Source organism: Ovis aries, chromosome 12, assembly GCF_016772045.2.
Source record: "Ovis aries strain OAR_USU_Benz2616 breed Rambouillet chromosome 12, ARS-UI_Ramb_v3.0, whole genome shotgun sequence".
Lineage (NCBI taxonomy): Eukaryota > Metazoa > Chordata > Mammalia > Artiodactyla > Bovidae > Ovis > Ovis aries.
Genome location: NC_056065.1, coordinates 78,705,868 through 78,727,864, shown reverse-complemented (window position 1 = coordinate 78,727,864; position 21,997 = coordinate 78,705,868). Strand labels below are relative to the sequence as shown.

At 51.5% G+C, this 21,997-nt stretch overlaps 1 protein-coding gene across 3 annotated transcripts; it reads left to right on the top strand.

Moving 5' to 3' along the window:
- The first annotated feature begins 790 nt into the window (after nt 1-790).
- On the top strand, nt 791-18,783 carry DDX59 (DEAD-box helicase 59). Of its 3 annotated transcripts, none has more exons than XM_042229317.2 (8): nt 791-908; nt 1,977-2,794; nt 3,941-4,108; nt 8,017-8,106; nt 12,200-12,451; nt 13,216-13,368; nt 13,917-14,045; nt 18,281-18,783. In XM_042229317.2, exons 2-8 carry the CDS (start codon nt 1,988-1,990, stop codon nt 18,542-18,544), a joined length of 1,863 nt encoding a protein of 620 aa, XP_042085251.1. In that variant the 5' UTR covers nt 791-908; nt 1,977-1,987; the 3' UTR covers nt 18,545-18,783. The 3 variants fall into 3 exon arrangements, with proteins under 3 accessions (XP_042085251.1, XP_004013983.3, XP_060252218.1); XM_004013934.6 differs by lacking the exon at nt 791-908 and adding an exon at nt 1,120-1,279; XM_060396235.1 differs by lacking the exons at nt 791-908; nt 8,017-8,106 and adding an exon at nt 1,120-1,279.
- Nucleotides 18,784-21,997: the final 3,214 nt, after the last annotated feature.

Sequence of the window (21,997 nt, the reverse complement as noted above, 5' to 3'; positions counted from 1 at the left end):
GTTTGGGAATGCCTCCAACCATGATAAAACGACTAAGAATGGCGAAGAGAGACCAAGTTCAGGACAGGGGTGGTCAAGCGAAGAAGCAGGGGTAGGATTCGGGAGGGGCAGGCTTATGTACTCAGTATGGAAAACCTCACGGAGTAACGGACTTCTGTTTCGTTGGTGTGCTTTCCGACTTAGTGTGATTTCACTGCATCTGGTATCAGCCTGCAAGAGCTCAAGTCCTGGAGTTCTGCGCCCTCCTTCCTGCCCCCTACCTTTGCCCTTAATTTACTGCCAGCGGCTCGGGGACCAGCTGCAGAGAAGTGCGACCCCCGGGGACCAACCCAGCACCGAACCGCGCGCCTGTCCTTGACGGCGGGGGCGGGGGCGTGTGTGGAAAGACCCAGGGTATCCACACGCAGACTAAAGCTGCTCCGTTAATTCCCGTTATTCGCCGGCTGGAAGCACATCGCAGCTCTGGGCCCGCCCGGCGCCGCCCTCCCCGGCACCCCCCGCCCCGCCTCCCAGGGTGCGGGCTCCCCGCCCCCGCCCCACTCCTGGCGCCCGGACTCTTTCCCTTCCGCCCCGCCCACCCGATGACGCGAGTTCTTCCACGATGCCCGCGCCTGCCCCTCTCCCCGGAACCTGCCCGTTCCAGCGCGGCTCAGCGACTTACCGCCGGCCCGGAAGCCGCCCGGCCCCGCCCCTCCCCGGCCGCTCCCAGTCGGGCCCCGCCCCCGCGCTGGCCCCGCCCCCCGCGCGCCGCGGCGCCTCCCAAAACCCGGAGGCGTGGATCCCGCCCTCCACGCCGTCCCCACGCAGCAGGGTGGCCGCACGCTGCGGGCTTGTCGGCCGGAAGCCCGGCCCAGTGCCTCAAGGGCAGCCGCCCCGAGCGGGAGCTGACACGGCCGCAGTCCGCGCGGGTGAGCGTGGCTCCGGCCCCGCGGCTTCGGCCTGCCTCCCGTCCTGCTCCTCTCGTGCGGGCCGCGGGCTCCGGGCCGCGGCGGCAGGCTGGGCCTTGCGCGGTCGCCTCCCCTGCGCCGCCGTCCCCGCCCCCACCCCGCGTGCGGGCGGCGCCGTGACGTCACGCGCCTCTGCGTGCGTGGCCGCCGGGGGGGGGGGCCGACGTCCGAGGAGCGGAGCGGCGACGTCGGTGTGGGGAGGAGGGTCGCGGATTGGCGGCCGCGCCCGCGCCGCCTCGGTTCCGCTTGCGGGACGGCAGTTCCGAGCTCTCCCCGCTCGCGTGCAGCCGCGCCTTCTTCACCCGCCCCCTCGACCTTTTCGGAGACTTGAGGTTGTGACTAGGCCCTCACTTTCTTTTCTGTTGGAATTTTTCCGGGAAAATGGAACCTGGCAATGTATCCTAAGAATTTTTTTGCCGGAAAATGTTTCTCAGCAAATTTGCAGCCCCCAAATTAGGTTAAATGCCTGTTCCCAATTGCTGTCATTTTGCAAAACCCAGTTTCTGTTGTAAATGGGAAGAGCTGTAGTTGGGAGCTTGCACGCACCGAGAAGGTGTGTTCTGAGTCCCTTGGCCCCCCAGGTGCTGAGTCCCCGGTGAGACCTGAACTTGTGGCACAGGTCACAGCAGAACATGCGTGTGCCCTTGGGACGACGCTGGGACCTAGTAACCTGTGGGCACGTGTTACTGTTGATGCTTGCGCTTTTGTAAAGACTCCAGTTGCGAAGTAGCCCTCTTGTATTTTCTGTGTGGGCGTGTAACAGAAAGGTCTACTCCAGAATTTCTGTGATGTCTGCTTATGTCAGAGTGCAAGGCAGCCCACAGACAGGGGTCAGTGGTGCGAATCCGTGTGCAGCGTGGGGCCAGGACTGTCTTCACCAGGGGGACTTGGAGGGTGGGAGGGAAGCCTGAGGTCAGCACTGTCTTCTCTGTTCTTTGGAGGCATAGCTCAGGGACGTGATGACTTTAGGGCACTTTATCCGTGACTTTAATGAGAGTAAAATAAATCAGGGTATAATTTCTTCCGCAGAGTATTGAAGGATGTTCGTTCCAAGATCCCTGAAAATCAAGCGGAACGCTAACGATGACAGTGGAAGTTATGTAGCCAAGAAAGTGAAACCCGAGGCAGAAGACCGGGGGCTGGATGCAAGTGGGGATGGTCTCGCCGATGCCTCGGGTACCAAAGGGGCTGACGCAGCGGCCCACCAGGGGGCCCAACCGCGCCCTATCCCTGGGCCTACTGGCCCAGTGTCCGAGGGGACTCTGCCCGACTCCGAGCCAGGGACACAGGCTGGCGATCTCCCCGAAGAGCCGGTGAAGTCCTTCTCCAAAACCCAGCGGCAGGCCGAGCCCGGGGAGCCGGTATGCGTGGTGTGCGGGCGGTACGGCGAGTACGTGTGCGACGAGACGGACGAAGACGTGTGCAGCCTAGAGTGTAAAGCGAAGCACCTGCTGCAGGTGAGGGGCGCGGAAGCGGCGTCCCAGCCGAGCCGTCCCCAGAAAGCGGGCTCCGAGCCGGCGGCGCCGGGCCCTGCCCCCTACGTCTACACCGAGCACGCCTTCGTCGCGCACCTTCGGGAGGACCAGATTGAGACCCTCAGGCGGCAGCTGGGGATCACGGTCCGAGGCCGAGGCGTCCCCAGGCCCATCGTTGACTTTGAGCACTGCGGCTTCCCCGAGGCCCTAAACCGCAACCTGAAGGCCTCGGGTTACGAGGTGCCCACTCCCATCCAGATGCAGATGATTCCGGTGGGCCTTCTGGGTAGGGACGTGCTGGCCAGCGCCGACACCGGCTCCGGGAAAACGGCCGCCTTCCTGCTTCCGGTCATTGTGCGAGCTCTGTCTCAGGTGAGTTAGAGCTCACCTGTGTGAGCTCAAACAGGTGAGAGGTTTATCCAGCGGCAGCCTCAAGCTTGTTAGAGAGCTGGCCTGGAACTGAATACCTAGACCGCTAGTAACTGGGACTCAATTGTATTATGTTGAACCAGTGTCTTCACTGAAGGTCTGAAAAAAAGAAATCACTTCCAAAATGGTTTCTTTTTAACGAATTTTCTATTTAAGGAACTTGCATGCTTTGGCTTTGGGGGCAAAGTCCTGCTGGCCAGATGAGCTGTGATTTTGGTGTCAGTCTAGCGTCCTTTGAGTTTGTGTCTTGAAATACCTGATATCAAACTCAAAAGACTTATTGTGGAGTTTCAGCATATATCACTAAGGGTGATCTCTGTTTCACCTTAAAAATGATACCACCTTGCCTTTTTTGCTCGTTTATGAGCATTCCCGTACATAATGAGACTAAAAGGCATTCTGAGTGATTATTCACCAAGTACTGGTGAGTTTATGAGGTTTGAAGTATGGCAGGAGGGAAGGGGGTGAGAATAACAGGTGAAGGAAGACAAGAGAAAGGGAATTTCAGAAAACTAAACCGAAGTAGAAGATAATGTGAGAAAAAAAATAAAAAGAAGGACTAGATGGTCAAGATACAGATGAAAATCAACCCATAACTTTGGGTTGGCCAAAATGTTTGAGTTTTTCTGTAACATGGGAAAACAGATGAATTTTTTGGCCAACCCAATAGAATATTTGTACACTATAAGGCTTTTTAGACAAAGAAGTGAATCTACAAGGCACTAAGGGGAAACCGGGAGATGATGCCGGGCCTGACCCAGCTCTTCGTGGAGACCAGCAGGCCTCTCTTCCTTGGAGGAGGATGGCCCGAGATCACACAGTCCAGCTGACGAGGAGCCAAGCGTCCACGTTGCCGCTGTGGTTATCGCAGGCGCCTCTCCCTGGTTCCTGTTTTGATGTCTCTCTGTGCGCCCATGTTCCGTGCGAGATGGGTGTAGTCTCTGAGGGTTTTGGAGGAGCACTCTGCAGGGAGCAGGAGGCGGTTGGGCTGGTGGGATCTCTTTCCGAGGGGAGGTGCTCCTGGGGTTGCCTCGCACACTGGAGTCGCAGCAGCAGCAGCTGATCGCGGGTGTGTTTCCATCTTTGTAGAGCAAATCGCCGTCGGGGCTGGTCCTCACGCCCACACGGGAGCTGGCCATCCAGATCGAGCGGCAGGCCAAGGAGCTGATGAGTGGCCTGCCCTGCCTGAGGACCGCGCTCCTGGTGGGGGGCCTGCCCGTGCCCCCCCAGCGGCACCGCCTGCGCCAGCGCATTCAGGTGGGCGGTCAGGGCGCCTTTGTGGAGGACAAAGACAGTGCAGGAATCAAGGCTTTTCTCCCCAGGAGGAGCTTTAGCGTGTGGCTTTAGGTAGCCTTGAAATTCCTGTTCCGGGAGCCTTAATTTTCAGGTTGGGCTGTGTGTGACAAAGGGCGGGAGCACAGTTGACCGCTGTCCGATGGCCTCACATCCTTTTATCTCCTTCAGTCCCTGAACTTGCTCTTGGAGGTGGGTGGGTGTATCCCCTCTCTCCCAGTTGCGAAGATGCATCTCTGAACGATGGGCTTCATCTCAGGATCGTGGCTGGTACACATCAGAGAGTGATTCCTACGAACAAGGACGTCGTCCTTCATAGTCTCTGTCCGGTGACAGACTCGGGAGATCCCGCCTCCTGGCTGGAATGCACCAGGCATGAACGTTGCTGTGTGCCTGAAGCCCCCAGGTTTCGGTGGCCGTCCGTCGGCTTCTTTCATCCGGTTCAGTCATTTGTTGCCTGCAGCGTCGTGCCTCTCTCAGCATCTTCGGTTTGGAACCGATCGCTCTTTTTTCCTTCTGATCTTGACATTTTTAAGGATTACAAGGCCTTTGAAGAACAGCCCTCAGCTGATGAGATTGGTGTTTTGTGTCTTTGATAGGAACATCACGGGAGAGGTGCTGTGTTCTTCTCATTACATCCTTTTACGTGGCACACAGCTTCAATTTGTCCTTTTCACTGATGCTTTCATCTGTCAAGTCACAGTAAAGTTTGTACCTTTCATGTTGAATAAGTGTTTTAGGAGGAGTAATCTCAGTTGGTAAATTTTTTGAGCTTCACCAGACTCCCCACTTATTTATTCTTTTACATGGACTGATGGTTCCTTTTTATTGATGGGATTATTATTTGGGTGGCTCACGGAGGCACCTTAAGTCGGCTTCTGTGTCCTTTGCTCATATCCCTGTCCTTGTTTGAGTCCTTTCTTGCTTTTCTGCCTGAAAAACATGGCATGTACTGAGCTCATCCTTTCTTTGCCTCTGCCTGGAACTCTCCACGGATCCCCGGCTGCTTTGTGTAGAGAGCGGCGTTCGGAAGCTGAGACCTGGGCTGTCCTTGGGCTCCTTGCTCTTGAGCCGTCATTGCTCGGGAACCTCGAGACCATGAGTCCCTGCTGATAGTTCCAGTTCTTGTTCATCACCAGGCTCCTTTTATGCTCTGTGTTTCCATGTTTATCGCTCTGACCATGAGAAACCTACCCTTATCCATCACGTGTTGTTCCTCTGCCTGGCCCCCCTGCATGTCCCCCTATCAGCAGTGCCTGCCTGGCCCCCCTGCATGTCCCCCGTGCCCCCTGTCAGCAATGCCTTCCTCCCTGGGCCCTGCACAGCCTCACCACCCGCTCCATCCAGCCTCCTCCTCCCTGCCCACACCGTGTCAGGCCTCGTGGACATGCACGCTCTGGAAGGAAAAGGAACAACTGTCTGTCTGCTCAGCAAAGCTCTTTCAAGAGTAAGGACAAGGCGAAGACCTACTCAGATAAACAAAACTGGGAGGGGATTGCCAGTGGGCCGTCTGCAGGAACTTACAGAGGAAGCCATCCTGCAGATAAAGAAGATTCCAGAGAGGCGGGGGCAGAAGGAAGCTGGTGCATAGGCGGCAGTGGGCGTGTGGGCAGAGCAGACACACACAGGCTGGTGGCCAGTGACTAGGAGCAAGCGTGGTATTTGGAACACAGGGTGGGCACTGTCCAGCAGCAGCGCGTGGTGCAGGCGAGATGGGATCGCGGCAACGCACCGCCCGCCACGCTTCGAGAACAAGCTGGAAGTGTCCGTTAACTTTATGTTAAGTTAAGACGCTTTCTCCTTGGAAGGAAAGTTAGGACCAACCTAGATAACATATTCAAAAGCAGAGACATTACTTTGCCGACTAAGGTCCGTCTAGTCAAGGCTGTGGTTTTTCCAGTGGTCATGTATGGATGTGAGACTTGGACTGTAAAGAAAGCTGAGCGCCAAAGAATTAATGCTTTTGAACTGTGGTGTTGGAGAAGACTCTTGAGAGTCCCTTGGACTGCAAGGAGATCAGCCCTGGGATTTCTTTGGAAGGAAGATGCTGAAGCTGAAACTCCACTACTTTGGTCGCCTTATGCGAGGAGCTGACTCATTAGAAAAGACTGATGCTCGGAGGGATTGGGGGCAGGAGGAGAAGGGCGCAATAGAGGATGAGATGGCTGGATGGCATTACTGACTCGATGGACGTGAGTTTGAGTGAACTCCGGGAGTTGGTGATGGACAAGGAAGCCTGGTGTGCTGCGATTCATGGGGTCGCAAAGAGTTGGACACGACTGAGCGACTGAACTGAACTGAACTGATAGATGTCCTGGCATGCTAGGGGAAGCACTCGAAGAATGAAAAAAAAGTTCATAACTCCCAAATCATCAGAGGGGAAAATGGAAGAAAAGGAGTGAAGTCATGTCAACATAATTAAAATCGACTTATTGTTTGTGGGCATGTAAAGGACACACAAGCCAAGTCAAGCCCTGTGCGCTGGGGTTACAGGCCTTTTATCACGCACAGCAGGATTAGCACTGGGTGGTGTGGAGCAGAAAAGTGGGTACAGCCGAGTGTGTGAGGTTATTTGCAACTCCACCAGGGTCACCCCGGCCCTCCTCGTTTAATCCTCACAGTGGCTGTTTGTGTTTGCATCTTAGGATGGATGGGAGGACAGACTCAGGCCGTTATTAAAGGCCCGAGCCACCACTCCTGCCGAAGTTTGACTGAGGAGCCCCTGCTTTCTTTAATATTTATGTTTAGCTTTTATTTATTTATCTGGCTCTGCTGGGCGTTAGCTGTGACATATGGCTCTTGAGTTGCAGCATGTGGACCCTTAGGTCACCATGTGGGGTCTGGCTTCCTGACGACGGATTGAACTTGGGTTCCCGGCACTTGGGAGCACGGAGTCTTAGCCACTGGACCATTGGGGAATTCCGGAAAACCCCTACATGGACCACAACTTCAGCTAATATAATACTAAATTGCTAAGAGCCTTGATGGAGAAGACAATGGCACTCCACTCCAGTACTCTTGCCTGGAGAATCCCAGGGACGGGGGAGCCTGGTGGGCTGCAGTCCATGGGGTCGCTGTCGTCCATGGGGTCGCTGTCGGACACGACTGAGCAACTTCCCTTTCACTTTTCACTTTCATGCATTGGAGAAGGAAATGGCAGCCCACTCCAGTGTTCTTGCCTGGAGAATCCCAGGGATGGGGGAGCCTGGTGGGCTGCCGTCTCTGGGGTCGCACAGAGTCAGACACGACTGAAGCACCTTAGCAGCAGCAGCAAGAGCCTTGAGCGACCTTAGAATTCACTGTCCCCAGCCTCGTCATGTGATCCCCAGCCTCGCGATGTGATCCCCAGCCTCGCCATGTGGTCCCCAGCCTCGTAATATGAAAGTGGAGTGGCAGGCCCAGAGAGGGCAGGGAGGGTGCCCTGTTCACGGAACCGGGTAGGGCTCGGCGTGCCTGAGGCCCCGCCCAGCCTGGCCCCTGCCGCACCTTGGCCTCAGCCACACGTTCTCCCCTCTGCCGTCGCCTCCCTGCCCCCCAGCCTCACCGCCACGGTGCCCTCCCCTCCCACTGGCCGTCCCGGCGTGCTCATGCCCGCTGCTCCCGTGGGTGTCAGCTTGTGTCTGAGCAGGGGCCGGTCCGTCCCTCCGCTTGCAGCCTGTCCTGATCACGTGAGCACGTGTGTGTTCTGTCTCTTCCTTTGTGTTGTGGCTTTGATGAGAGCCGAGGCGAAGTCTGATTCACTCATTGTTGCGTTCTGAGGACTTGCACAGGGTCTGGCATGCCTCGGCCACTCAGTGAGTGTAGAATGAGGCAGTAAGTGAATAAACGGATGCCGTCCAACTCTCTTAATTTGCCTTTTTTCTTTTATTCAGGTTATCATAGCAACTCCTGGGCGACTTCTGGATATAATAAAGCAGAGATCTGTAGAACTCGGCAGTATAAAAATTGTAGTAGTGGATGAAGTAAGTGGTGGTGTTTAAAAACGTAATTTTATAGAAGTTATGAAAAGCACATCATAGTTATATAATTGCATTGTGTATTCAACCAATTTCTCCCCCAAAGGAAAACAATTGAGGGATTTTTTCTTTTTTATTGGCGGTAGTGGTTCTTAAGCTAGTTCTCGTATCGGTTCGGTTCAGTCACAGTCGTGTCTGACTCTTTCCGACCCCGTGGACTGCAGCACGCCAGGCCTCCCTGTCCTTCACCAACTGTTGCAGTTCTTGCATAGACTGCAGCTAAGCTGAAATTAAACCACAGCTGTCTTGTCTTAATTGGGCTTGCTCACAAACTGATGAGGTATACTATATCTCAGTGATAAGTTTTTAAACATGCTGTCATTCATCTACAAAAAAGGAAGCATTGGTACAAGTCACGATTGGCAGGAATTTTGGAAGTAGCTAACGATGCTTAGGAGGAGGAGCTTTTTGAATTTTTTCTGCGTAAGTTAAATGTGTTGTTATTTGATGTTATTCCACCGTGTGGACAAGCATGAGAACACAAAACCACGTGCCCGCCAGAGGGGCAGGGCCGCCTGCCTGCCTGCTTGTCCCCTGGCAGTGATGGGGCAGAGCCCTGGGGTTCCCCAGCATGATCAGAAAGTGTGGGGTGCTGGGTGCTGACCCATGACAGCAGCCTGCCTGCCTCCGTGGCCCCAGTAATTAGCACAGCAGACGTGGGTTTGGAGCCTGTGTCCCTGGTCCACGCCCTAGCTCCTCAGCACAGTGGGGCCCTACGTCACGCACCTCAGGGTTTACGTCTATGAAACAGGGCCTACCAGTGCTCGTCTCACTAGAGTCCTCCCCTGAGACGTGCCTGGCGTCTAGGGAGTGCCCAGCGCATAGGGACGGTCAGCCACCCTTGGCAACGAGTTAAGGCTCGCTGAGTGGGTGGGTGAGCGTTTCGCCCGGCACCCTCAGGACTGAAGTCAGATTGTCTGGGAGCGAGGGCGTCCATGCAGGTGACACCAAGGACGGCTCCCAGAAGACGAGGCCAGGTTTGGTCTAAATTCGGGGATGCCCACGCCTGCCTCTTCCTCGGTCTGCGCCCCAACTTACTCTGGACCCGAGCTCTGTCTCCCCGGGGCTCTGCCACTTTTAGAGTGGCCGTGTGTTCACCGTGAGCAGTTCTGGTATTCAGAGCACCTTAAATTTAGGTAGTGCTTTTAATTCTAAGAGCTTTTAAAAGTACGTTTTCCCACACTTTTTACTCCGTTAACACCCCTTCAGGGTATGTAGGAGATAGACTCATAAGTGGAAACTGAGGTGTGGAAAGAATAAGATTTTCCCAAGTTCTGGTTGATAATGGTTTCCAAAAAATGCAGCGTAGGTGGGAACCGGTCATGAATATTGTGTATGTGTGGGTGTGTGTGTAGATGAAACAGAACTTTCATGAAACAATGCTTAGCCTTGCAACATATGATTTTCCTATTTCTATATTTTGTATTCTGTTTTTTGGCTTTGAAAAAGTCCTATTCATGGGCCATTCTACAGTTTGAAAAGCAACTGTATTCTGTGAGTAATCCATGTATTAAATGCATTAAAGACAAGTTGGAAATAGGAAAAACACCTATATTCCCATTGAAATAACCAAGTGTAACCATGGAGATTTTAGTTCTTTTTCATTTCCTTCTGGCCTTGAAATTCAGACTTTATTCTGTAGACATTGGGAAACTTTAAAGGATTCTAAGCCTGCATGTGTTATAATCAGGCTCATATTCTCAACATGGAGAATAGCCTTTAAGCAAGAAGGCTGGTTCCCAGGCATTGGGGGTTGTTGAGGCAGAGTGGTGGCTGTAGGGAGGGGAGGAGACGGGAGGTAAGGGAGGTGGTGGGGTGTCAGGTCAGGGGTGATGGGTGAGTTATTTTTTTATACTTTGTTTACCAGATTTTCTGCAGTGCACTTGTTAGTATTAAAAAATAAAAAAGGTAACGGTACTAATTGCATCTTACAGAGTCAGATGAAGACTAATGAATTTGGGACCCAGGGAGTGATTGATGGCCCAGAGGAGCTGGTGAGGGCAGGGAGGTGAGCCCTGGACTGGACAGTTGGGGGAGGGGAGGAGACGGAGGAAAGGTGACTGGGGGCTGGGCAACCCCTCCCGGAAGCTTAAGCGAGAAGAGAAATGGAAGGAGTCTGTTTCTTGTGGTCTTGTTTTTTCTGAACCAGAAGCAAGGCCATCTGCTGAGCTGAGTGGGTCTCAGCAGGGTTGCTGAGGAGCGGGGGAATGTTCGCACATGCCCTTCGGGTGCATTTTCTCTCTGTCTCACAGTTAATAGAAGCACCGAGAAGGACCATGCTGGTACTTTATACGGGCTCCCCAGGTGGTGCGGGTAAAGAATCTTGCTGGCCAGTGCAGGAGACGCAAGAGACCTGAGCTCGATCCCTGGGTCGGGAGATCCCCTGCAGCAGGAAACGGCAGCCCACTCCGTATTCTTGCCTGGGAGATCCCATGGACGGAGGAGTCTGCCAGGCTGCACGCAGTCCGTAGGGTCACGAGAGCCGGACATGACCGAGAGCACACGCACGCTTTATGCTTTTACTCATTGATTCGCGTCACTTTTCTGGGAGGGAGTTACCGGCATAATTTCACCCGTAAGAGGAAAAACTGAAGCTTGAAGCTGTTAATTAACTTGCTTGAGGTGATGCAGAGCCAGGATCAAACCCAGACCATCATGATTACTTCAGATTTTTTAAATGTTACAGAGTGAGAGAGATTAAAACAAGTCATGAAGCTTCAGTCTAACTGACAGCACATTAATGGACACCAAAAGGATTAAATATCTTATTTTCAAGAAGTATAGACACCGAGGTTATATTTGAAAATCAAGATAGCTTTAATCTTTTGTTATTTTAAGATTAAAAACTTAAACATTTTTTCTATTTTTTCAACAGTACATTCATTGTTATTGAAAAACCAGCAGTGCAAAGGTTTATACAGAAGTGAAAGCCTCCAAATTAAATGGTTTAATTTATTTAAAATCATATTTTATTATAAATACACGTTCGTGGTAAAAAAAAAAAAGTCAAATTTTGCAAAAAAAAGCTATAAAATGAATTAAATTGTACCCCTAACCCCAGCTCGGGCTTCCCTGATAGCTCAGTTGGTAAAGAATCTACCTGTAATGCAGGAGACCCCGGTTCGATTCTTGGGTCAGGACGATCCGCTGGAGAAGGGAGAGTCTACCCACTCCAGTATTCTTGGGCTTTACTTGTGGCTCAGCTGGTAAAGAATTCGCCTGCAATGTGGGAGACCTGGGTTCGATCTCTGGGTTGGGAAGATGCCCTGGAGAAGGGAAAGGCGACCCATTCCAGTATTCAGGCCTGGAGAGTTCCATGGACGCTATAGTCCATGGGGCCACAAAGAGTCGGAGACGACTGAGTGACTTTCGCTTTCACAACCCCAGCTCATAAATCTTTCCCCAGAGTTAGCAGGTAAGATTCCCGAGGATGTTTACAGACGGGCTCACGTTATGCAGTGTTCTGTCTGTATTTTCCTCTTTCCTTCTAGCAGCGACTCGTTGTCATTTGATAAAGAGCTCTCTGGTCATTTTTCACGGTGGCATAGCATTGCATTGTATGGATTTCCCGTAATTTATTTACCAGTACTCTACTGATGCATAGCTGAAGTCTGTGCCTTTTTTGGCCACTATTAATAATACCGTAATGACAATCTTTGGAGGGACTCCTCTGGTGGAGTGGTTGGGAGCCCACCTTCCAGTGCAGGGGACGTAGCTTCCATCCCTGGTCAGGGAAATAAGATCCCACCCGCTGAGGGAGTTGAGCCCCCGTGTCTCAACTAGAGAGCCCAAGGGTCTCAATTAAAATCTGATACAGCCAAAAATAAATAAATTTTAGAAATCTTTGTATATCACTGAAAACATAGTTATACAAGTTTGATATAAATGTGTGTTTCCCCCAGTTAATCCTGTGTCTTTTGATGTGGTGTATTTTTCCATGTAAAGAGTATTTAACGTTTTACGTTCTTAACGGTGTCTGTTTTCCGCCAGGGCGCTCTGGGTTTCCATGTAAGACTGACGTGCAGTGGTTTTATTCCAGGCTGACACCATGTTAAAGATGGGCTTTCAGCAGCAAGTGCTGGACGTTCTGGAGCAGCTGCCTCACGACTGTCAGACCATCCTGGCGTCAGCCACGATCCCGGCCAGCGTGGAGCAGCTCGCCAGCCAGCTCCTGCACGACCCCGTGGCGATCACCGCCGGGGAGAGGAACCGGCCCTGCCCAAGCGTGCGCCAGATCGTCCTGTGGGTGGAAGAGCCAGCCAAAAAGAAAAAACTGTTTGAAATCTTGAACGTGAGTGGGAGCGCGGCCAGCCCCGCGTTGCGCACAGCGTAGGCACCGGTCACGGTTCTGGAGACGGTGCTGTTCAAACGTGGCTCTGGGGGAGCCTGCTGGGGGATTGCATCACACACTGCTCTGCCTCCCTCAGAATTCTGTGGGGTTCAGATACGTTTTTGTGAGAACATGCAGTGTAGACACAAGGTTAGTCTTCTTCTCTGTTTTCTAGGACAGTATTTAAAGATCAGGGTTATTGCAGTGCTCCCCTGGCAGTCCAGGGCTTAGGACTCGTCCCTCCCAACGCGGGGGACCTGAGTTCGGGCCCTGCCTGGGGAAGTAGGGTCCACATGCCACACTGAGTGAAAAAGAAAAAGACAAGTTCTTTTTTGTCTGTCCTTGTTCTGTCCTTGAGAAATAGAATTTTTTGACAGTAACTAGCTTAGGGGAGTGGTATGTACTAGCCTCGTTGCCAGAAGATGCAGTGTTAAATATGGTTTGTACTGACTTAGGAACAGTATTAGAAATTTTAAATTGCACTTTAAGTTGTAAAACTATTTTCGTAACATTAACATGGTGATGGAGAAATCTGAAGGACATACACTGTTTGGCTTCTGTTTGTGCATATTTAAAAGAAAGCACTCATTTGAACAGAAGGTACTTTTCCCCTCCCTGACAGTGTTGATAAACCTATGGATAACTAGCTCATACTAGTGCTTTCAGAAAAGCAGCCCATTGTAAATTATATGGATAATCTTCAATATGTGTTATTACTGTTTTAGGATAAGAAACTCTTCAAGCCTCCAGTGTTGGTTTTTGTGGACTGCAAGCTGGGAGCAGATCTGTTGAGCGAGGCCGTGCAGAAAGTCACGGGTCTGCAGAGCGCCTCTGTGCACTCAGATAAGACTCAGACGGAGAGGAAGAGCACGCTGGAGGTGACGCCCAGCGTTCTGTCTTGTTCTCTTGCCCGTAAATCTGCTTTGTCTCATTTTCAAGAGATACCATATTATCAGCTGTTTTTTATTTTTATTTACTTACCAGAATTTTTTTCTAGCTGTTTTTAAAGCTGATCTTTTTTTTTTAATGACTCTGAGAACTTCAGGCAAGCAGTGGTGAATTGTCCCTCTTGATAAGGCTTCTGTGTTTTGGGAGCAATAAACCTGTTCCCTCGGAATTGTCTCCTAAACAGATTAATCATTCAGAATCTGCCATTTGTGAAATCAGGTCACTTTGGACTGGGGCAGAGAGTAGTTCACTTTTGGAAAAGGTTTGCCTGAATCAGTTAATAGAAAAAATTTGGGGTGGGGGTCGGAAGGAATGGAGGCTGCCTACATTACCTAGGTATAGCAAGACCTTTACTTCCTGCAAAGGTCGTGCAGCCGCAGTATTGAAGAAGGTATTGTGAAAAGAAAGGGCCATCTGAATGACAGAAACCCACTCAAGATAAGCCCTGCATAATGAGTTTTGTTGCTGTTTTGGAAAGGGGCTGCTCGAAGGAGACTATGACGTTGTGGTGAGCACAGGGGTCCTGGGAAGAGGCCTGGACTTGGTCAGCGTCAGGCTGGTGGTCAACTTCGACATGCCCTCCAGCATGGACGAGTACGTGCATCAGGTAAAGGGTTTACTCAGCACCACCGTTTTGCTCATGAATTTCCTTTTCTGAAGAAAGTGTTTATCTTTGGCTGTGCTGGGTCTTCGCTGCTGCTCGGGCTTCTTGCATGCTTCGGTGAGTGGGGGCTCCTGTCTAGCTGCGGGGAGCGGGGGCTCCTGTCTAGCTGCGGGGAGCAGGGGCTCCTCTCTAGCTGTGGGGAGCAGGGACTGCTCCCCAGGGGTCCCTGCTCCCCAGGGGCAGCCTGCAGGCTCCTTGTTGCGGCGGCTTGTCTCGTTGCGGAGCCCAGGCTCGGAGCACAGACAGGCTCAGTGGCTGGGGCGCAGGGGCTTAGCTGCGCCGTGATGCACAGAATCTCCTCGGAGCAGGGATCAAACCCGTGTCTCCTGCAGTGGCAGCAGATTCTTTACCACCAAACCCCCAGGGAAGACCCTCCTTGGGAATTTTCTTATGCAAGGCATTGTCGATATAGTCGTGAGTTGGCTTTTTTAGAAAAAAGCAGAACATAAAACTCCATGTATTTTTGCTTTTAAAATATATCTATTTAAGGACTTCCCTGGTGGTCTAGTAATTAAGACTCCACGCTTCCACTGCAGGGGACTCCAGTTTGACCCCTGCCTGGTTTGGGGAACTAAGATCCCACATGCTTTACGGTGTGGCCAAAAGGTAAAAAAATAAATAAATGTATATAAACTAAATGTGTGTTTTTCGGAAGAACTCTGGGATGCCTGGATCACATTAGAAATGAGCTGGGGGCTCCCCTGGTGGCTCACTGGTTGCAAATCTGCCTGCCGATGCAAGAGGCCCGGGCTTGCTCCCTGCTGTGGGGAGGTCCCACGTGCCTTCGAGCAGCAAGCCCGCGCGCCACAGCTGTGGAGCCTGTGCTCTGGGGTCCGGGTGCTGCGGCTTCTGAGGCCTGGCGCCCGAGAGCCTGTGGTTCACAGCAGGAGAAACCGTCGCAACTAGAGCAGCCCCTGAAACTTTTAAAAAGTTAGTTGGAAAAAACAACCTGAAGTGTTTGTTAGAAAAATTTAGGTGGTCAGCGTTTGGTTTAGTTTTATTTTCTTTGTATTTTTTGGTTTCTTCAGTGAGCATGTTAAATGGCCTTTATAGGGAGAAAAAGAGGGCTTCGTTTAAAAGGTGGTTTTAAGTTGCTGCATCTGGCCGAAACAAAGTTGACCTGTTGAAGTGTTTGTGTTCCAGGAACCGTGGCTCCCGTCGCCTGTCCATGTCCCTATTTGCTCTAGACCTTCTCCTCTCGAGGGTCTGTCCCCTCCCTCTGCTCGAGAGATAAGCGCCTCTCCTCTTCCCAGCAGGGGCAGGAACAGAGCCTCTCTGGGCGCTGTTATCTCGCTGGCCGCTGCCTCCTTCCTTCCGGCGTCACTCGCAGCCTCCTGGAGTGAGGTCTTTGGCTGCCGTTCTTAGAACCGCCTCTGAGTGTCACGTTTGTGGGACTCACCCACTGAAACGCCCATAGCGCCTTCACTGTGCCGCCGCTTTATTCCCCAAAGACGTGATTGTCTGGCCACCTGCCCTCCCTCCCTCTCTGTTTTCTCCACACCACCTCGTTTCCCTGTGCCTCAGAGACTTGGTTATTCCACAGGGCTGACTGTTCAAGTCACTGAAGCTCATTTCTTTCCAGACTTTCAGTTTGATAATTTTGGATGGAAATCTGGAATGTTAAAATACTCAAGAAGCTTCTTAAACGAAGTGTGCTGGATGTAACTACGTACTCAGCTCTCCCTCGCCCAGGTCAGCCCGTGGCTGGCAGTTTACCATGGGCACCGCTGTGATGGGGGGTGTGTGTGTGTGTGCGCGTGTGCGCTGTGATGCTGTGTGTGTGTGTATGGACGCCACTGTGATGCTCTGTGTGTGTGTGTGTGTGTGTGTATGGGTGCCACTATGATACTGGTGTGTGTGTGTGTGCGTGCGCATGTGCACTGTGATGCTGTGTGTGTGTGTGTGTGGGCGCCACTGTAATGCTCTGTGTGTGTATGTGTGTGTGGGCGCTGCTATGGTGCTGTGTGTGTGTGTGTGTGTGTATGGGCGCTGCTATGATACTGGTGTGTGTGTGTGCGCGTGTGCACTGTGATGCTGTGTGTGTGTGTGTGTGTGTGTGTGGGCGCTGCTGTGATGCTCTGTGTGTGTGTGTGTGCGCCGCTGTGATGCTGTGTGTGTGTGTGGGCGCCGCTGTGATGCTGTGTGTGTGTGTGTGTGTGTGTGGGCGCTGCTATGATACTGGTGTGTGTGTGGGTGTGTATGTGTGTATGGGCGCCGCTATGATGCTCTGTGTCTGTGTGTGTGTCTGTGTGTGTGTGTGCCGCTATGATACGTGTGTGTCTGTGTGTGCGTGTGTGTGTTGTGATGCTGTGTGTGTGTGTGGGCGCCGCTGTGATGCTGTGTGTGTGGGTGTGTATGTGTGTATGGGCGCCGCTATGATGCTCTGTGTCTGTGTGTGTGTATGTGTGTGTGTGTGCCGCTATGATACGTGTGTGTCTGTGTGTGCGTGTGTGTGTGTGTGTGTGGGCGCTGCTATGATACTGGTGTGTGTGTGGGTGTGTATGTGTGTATGGGCGCCGCTATGATGCTCTGTGTCTGTGTGTGTGTCTGTGTGTGTGTGTGCCGCTATGATACGTGTGTGTCTTTGTGTGCGTGTGTGTGTTGTGATGCTGTGTGTGTGTGCACATGCGCGTTTTCAGGCTCTTCTCCCTGGTAGGTTGTTACCCAGTGTTGAGTGGCGGCCCCTCTGCTGTACAGTGGGTCCTTGGTTTCCTGCTTTATGGGCATTAGCGTGTATCTGTTAATCCCAGTCTGCTCATTTATCCCTCATCCCACTCCCCTTCCCCTTCAGTAACCACATGCTCCTTTTCTGTTAGTCTCTTTCTGTTCTGGACTTGGATTCATTTGTACCTTTTTTTTAGGTTCCACACATGAGTGACATCACATGGTGTTGGTCTTCGTCTGACGCTTCTCACTTGGTGTGATCCTTTCTAGCTGGGTTCGTGTTGTTACAGACGGCGTTGTTTCATTCTCTTTCCTGGCTGAGGCGCATTCCATGGGGCTTCCCCGGTGGCTCAGTGGCAGAGAATACAGCTGCCAGTGGAGGAGATGCGGGTTCGATCCCTGGGTCGGGAGGATCCCCTGGAGGAGGGCATGGCCACCCGCTCCGGTGGTCTTGCCTGGAGACTCCCATGGACGGAGGGGCCTGGCGGGCTGCAGTCCATGGGGTCGCAAAGAACTGGACGCGCCTGCGCGACGGAGCAGCCTCAAGTGCGCGCGCCACGTCTGCATCCAGGCACCCTTCCTTTGTTAGTGGATAAATCTTGGCGTCTTGCCTTATCAGCGCTCATCCTGGCTGGCTTCACTAAGTGTTGATAGGTACTGGGTGCTTAGCCTAAGGCCAGGCACTGTTCTGAGCACTTACAGGTTTTTCTTGCTGAATCTGGCTCGTTCTATTTTTGTGGTTGCATGGGAATGCGTTACATGGGTGTCCTGCATTTATCTAACAGATGCCTCCCTGCTAGATGACCGGATGTTTCCAGTGTGTTAAACGCCCAGGCACTCAGCTGCCGGGGCCTCTCCTGCAGATGTATCTGTAAGAGAGATTCCTAGTGGGAGGGACAATCGATCCATCTAAATAATCTGAATTTACTTCATTTTCAATTAAGGAGCAGAAATTGACCAGGATTGTGTCTTTCTCTCCCGTTTGGAGAGTTTCTCAGTATATTTGGAGACATGTCAGTTTTGTTCCTTATCATAGGTCTCCACAAATTTGTGTGTATTTAATTCTGTCAAAATGAGAAATAACTTCATGCGAAAGTGGATTTGCTTCAATCTCAGACTTCCAGGCATCCAAATACTATGAAGAAGGTAGTCCTTTCACCCTTAGTTGTAGTAGCTTTCGAGAAGTTTTTCCCATAACTCATCCGCAGTAAGAGACATCTTTGTGCCCTTTCCTCCTTCGTGTATATACAAACGCTCACACACACACACATGCTTAGCTGAAACACGAGTTTCACAGACATACTCGTACTGTTTTTATTTTCTATTGGGGCTGTGCTAATGGCAGCCCCCTAAATTGATGTCACAGGTATATTGAGAGGACCCACTCAGCAGATGCCATCTGGACAAATATTCATCATAGTGAAGCCTCTTTAAATACTAGTCTTCAGTTTCTTTGCAGAGATGTGAGGGTTTCATGTGAACATTTTGAAAATGTCCTTTGCATTTCATTTCAGATTGGAAGAGTGGGGCGATTAGGTCAACATGGAACAGCGATCACTTTCATCAATAACAACTCAAAAAGACTCTTCTGGGACATTGCAAAACGCGTGAAACCCACAGGGTCCCTTCTGCCCCCACAGCTGTTAAATTCCCCGTACCTTCACGACCAGAGAAGAAAGGAGCAGCAGAAAGACAGACAGACGCAGAGCGATCTGGTTACGGGGGCCAATCTTATGGACATTATCAGAAAGCACGACAGAAGCAATGCTCAGAAGTGATTTGTTACACCACCTTGAATCACTTTTACTGTGTGCCGTCAGTGAAAGTTCTGTGCGCTGTTACTGTGTGGGTTGATAATGCGACATGTACCTAAAACAAAAAATTAACATGATGTAAAAAGTTTCAATAATTAAGTTTATACAGCCATATTGTATTTATTTACCTTTTTAATTTTCCTAAATTAAAAAACAACATCAGAAAGTGAATACTAAATAAAAATTTTTCTCTCTGGGAAAAAGTCCTTTTTTTTTTTTTTTTTTCCAATCAGTGTTGCTCCTAGCTATCGTCAGAAGCAGAAACCTGCATGGCCTGACTCAGATGGGGATTCTTCTGTTTTGTATCCACTGTGTGCGTGCCTGTTGGCACCTGGATTCTTGTTGAATCAATGAATGTTAGGAAAAAGTAAATGACAAAAAAGTGGAAAAACTGATCAGCGCTCCTTGATAGAAATGTAAATATCTGTTTTCTCTCTCAGTTTTCCTTTCGGCTGGGTAAACAAACGTTTATTTAATGTGGGCTGCTTAGCAAAATGGGCTTCCCAGGTGGTGCTGGTGGTAAAGAGCCCTCTTGCCAATGCAGGAGACGTGAGACACGGCTTGATCCCTGGGTCGGGAAGATCCCCTGGAGGAGGAAACGGCAACCCGCTCCAGTATTCTTGCCTGGAGAATCCATGGACAGAGGTCTACAGTCCATGGGGTCACAAAGAGGAGGACACGACCGAAGGGACTTGGCAGGCATGCACGCTTGTTGAAATAATGAGTTACGTGAATGCTGCTTTGCAAGGTATAGTTTTATGTTAATGCTATTTTGCTGGTTTAGTTGACTTATTTAAAAAATTTAAACATGTATCAGTTGCTCCACACACATTCCCTGAGCTCACACTGTGTTCTGGACGCGTGTTCAGTGCTCAGGACACAGTGACGTTGTCCCTGCCCTCAGCGTGCAGGCTGCATCATAAACCAGCCTTAGAGTCTGGGTGATTGAAGGAAGCCGAGGCGTGGCGGCCCTCCTCCGGGGCCGAGCTCTTCCACCTCTTGGTGGCACCCACTTGAACATGCCTCCAGAGCTGGCCTGTCTCGGGCCAGGCATTCAGATCCCTCAGCTGATGATTTTAAACTCCGGAAGGAAGGATGGAGTTTTGCTCCGATCCATCGGCACTTCGTTGCTTTGAGAACTGTTGGTATCTGCATAGCTGGGTCAGTTAGACGGTGTGTTACGGAAAGGCTGGCGTTTAGGCTTTGTGTCCTCCGCATCCTCCTGGGCGTGAGAGTGACAGGTAGAAAGCCTAGTGTCTGTCGTCTCCACCCAAGGCGAGCAGTGGGGTCACAGTCTCCCGAGTGTGCCACCCCTCAGGACGCCCCCTTGCCCTGGCCCTCTGTGTCTGCCCACTTAAGGGAGCAGGCACGGCCGCTCTCCAGGCCCCGCACAGGGGCCAGGGAGCACGGCTGTGCACACCTACGAGGCCACGTCCATGCTTCAACGATGATCGCAGAGGAAGGGCAGCTTTTCACAAGGCTCAAACTTGTTGGCAGATGGAAGCAGTGTGGTCAGAAAAGCAAGACAGCTTTGCAAACCTTGTCTGCAGGAGACCGTCCTGAAGCAAAAACAGTCCCACTGGGCCACACCACCGCCTCGCTGGACAGCCTAGCGAGTGGGCGCCTGGCTTCTGCCCCCGCCGCAGGTCCCCCGACCTCGTGTCTCTGTCAACGTCTCTGTTAAGCCTCTCGGGTTCAGCTTCCATATTGGGGTACGTGGACCCACTCTTTCGAAGGCGGTAGGTGGAGGATACAGCGGAGAGAAGGAGCCCTGCCTCACAGGCTCGCCATGGGGACGGGAGCTCAGTGCTGTGCAGGGCTCGGGGGCAGGGGGCTGAGGAGGGGGCGGAGGGAGGGACCGCCACCCCCTGCCCCCCACACCACCTCTGATCCTCCTTCAGCCTCTCACTCCTGGAGCTCAGCTTCCCCTCCTCCAAGCTTCCTCCCTCCTGCTGGGGCGGTGGCTGCGGGCAGCCCTTCTAGACCATTGGTTTCAACGGTCCAGGGGTGCTCGTAATTTTTCCTGATTAAAGATGTTATTTTTCTTAAAAGGCTACCATCTCTCATTTCATGGAAGAAAGAAGATGAACTATAGAAGAAGGAAGGACGTACTCTCTGAATGGGAGCCAGCGCCCCCCAGGAAGGGGCAGATGGCAGCCTTACCCCGCAGAGCCGTGTGGTGAAACTTTAAGTCCTAGACGTTTGTGACAAATTGTTACGCAGCTTGAAATTTTAATGAGGGGATAACTGGTCATATGTGGTCTCAGATGTTTGTTTTGCCCTTCTGCTAATTGTGATCTATGACCGGGATACCAAATTCACTTCTCAATTGCTTCATTGCCAGATGGGAAGCAAGCACCTCTTGTGTTTAGACGCCTTAATGGAATCTAGGCGTCTTTTAGGCGCTGCAGTGTGCAGCGCCGCTTCACAGGACGCTTTCATTCTATTCATATTTCTAACACCAAGCACATTTTTAAATCAGAATTTCTTTCCCCCAAAACCCAAGCTTGTGTGTGTGTGTGTGGTTTTCATAACATCTTTATGAAGAACATCACCACATGCTTAAACTATGACTCACACTGATGAATTTAATGAACCTAACTGGGCTCCATGAACCGTCATATTTTCTGATCAAACAGTATTGTTCTCTGTCGGCAGGCTGAATATTATCCAGGTTGTGCCCTTCTGTGTAATTAATATCAACAGTGCTTATTGCCTTCTTGTATCTTCTGCTCCCCACGAACAGCACAAAGGTGGCTCCATAAACTGGGTAGGTGTGAAACCGGAGGCAGCGGGACATTCGAGGTGACTCTGCTGGCGGCCGCAGGTAAGCTGACTCCGCAGAGACGGGCCTCTTGTGTTCTCTCCCAGGTGCGTGCAGAGTGACCCCAGAGGCCCTGGGGGCCCCGCCAGTGACAGTTACGGAAGCACACTCTCTTGTTACGCTGTGGGTGTGGGGACCTATTTTATCGGCACGTGTGTTGTTTGTTATTGGACGGAATTACCAATGAAGTCAGGATAAGGGGAATGTTTACTTCTTGACTGTTGGCAGTTGTTTATAAAATGTTTGCAAACAATGATTTTAGGCAGAATGTAGCTTTCTGAAAAATTTGCATATCCTTTTTCATACTTCGTCTCAGAGATGAAAACTTGGCAAAGCCTTTTGCAAATATTTTTTCCATTAGAGAAGATGAATTACTAACTCTGATCTTGAGCTTCACTCAGCTGTGAGATGAGGAGTTTTGCTTTAAGTTCCCCTGAGGTCTTACCAAAGCTACGTGTTCTATGCTTGCGGCTTCTATATCGCCCCTTGCCTGGAATATCCTTGAGAATCCTAAGGGCGGGGGAGCCTGGAGGAAACTCAATTGGCCAGGGGTTGATCATCATGAAGCCTGGTGCTGGGGACACGGAAGTTCC

Excerpts from the sequence above, each read along its gene's own strand:
- DDX59 (XM_042229317.2), top strand. The coding sequence starts at position 1,988 with ATGTTCGTTCCAAGATCCCTGAAAATCAAGCGGAACGCTAACGATGAC. Across the intron at positions 12,452-13,215 it reads AACTGTTTGAAATCTTGAAC|GATAAGAAACTCTTCAAGCC; the intron begins GTGAGTGGGAGC and ends TTACTGTTTTAG. Across the intron at positions 13,369-13,916 it reads AGAGGAAGAGCACGCTGGAG|GGGCTGCTCGAAGGAGACTA; the intron begins GTGACGCCCAGC and ends TGTTTTGGAAAG.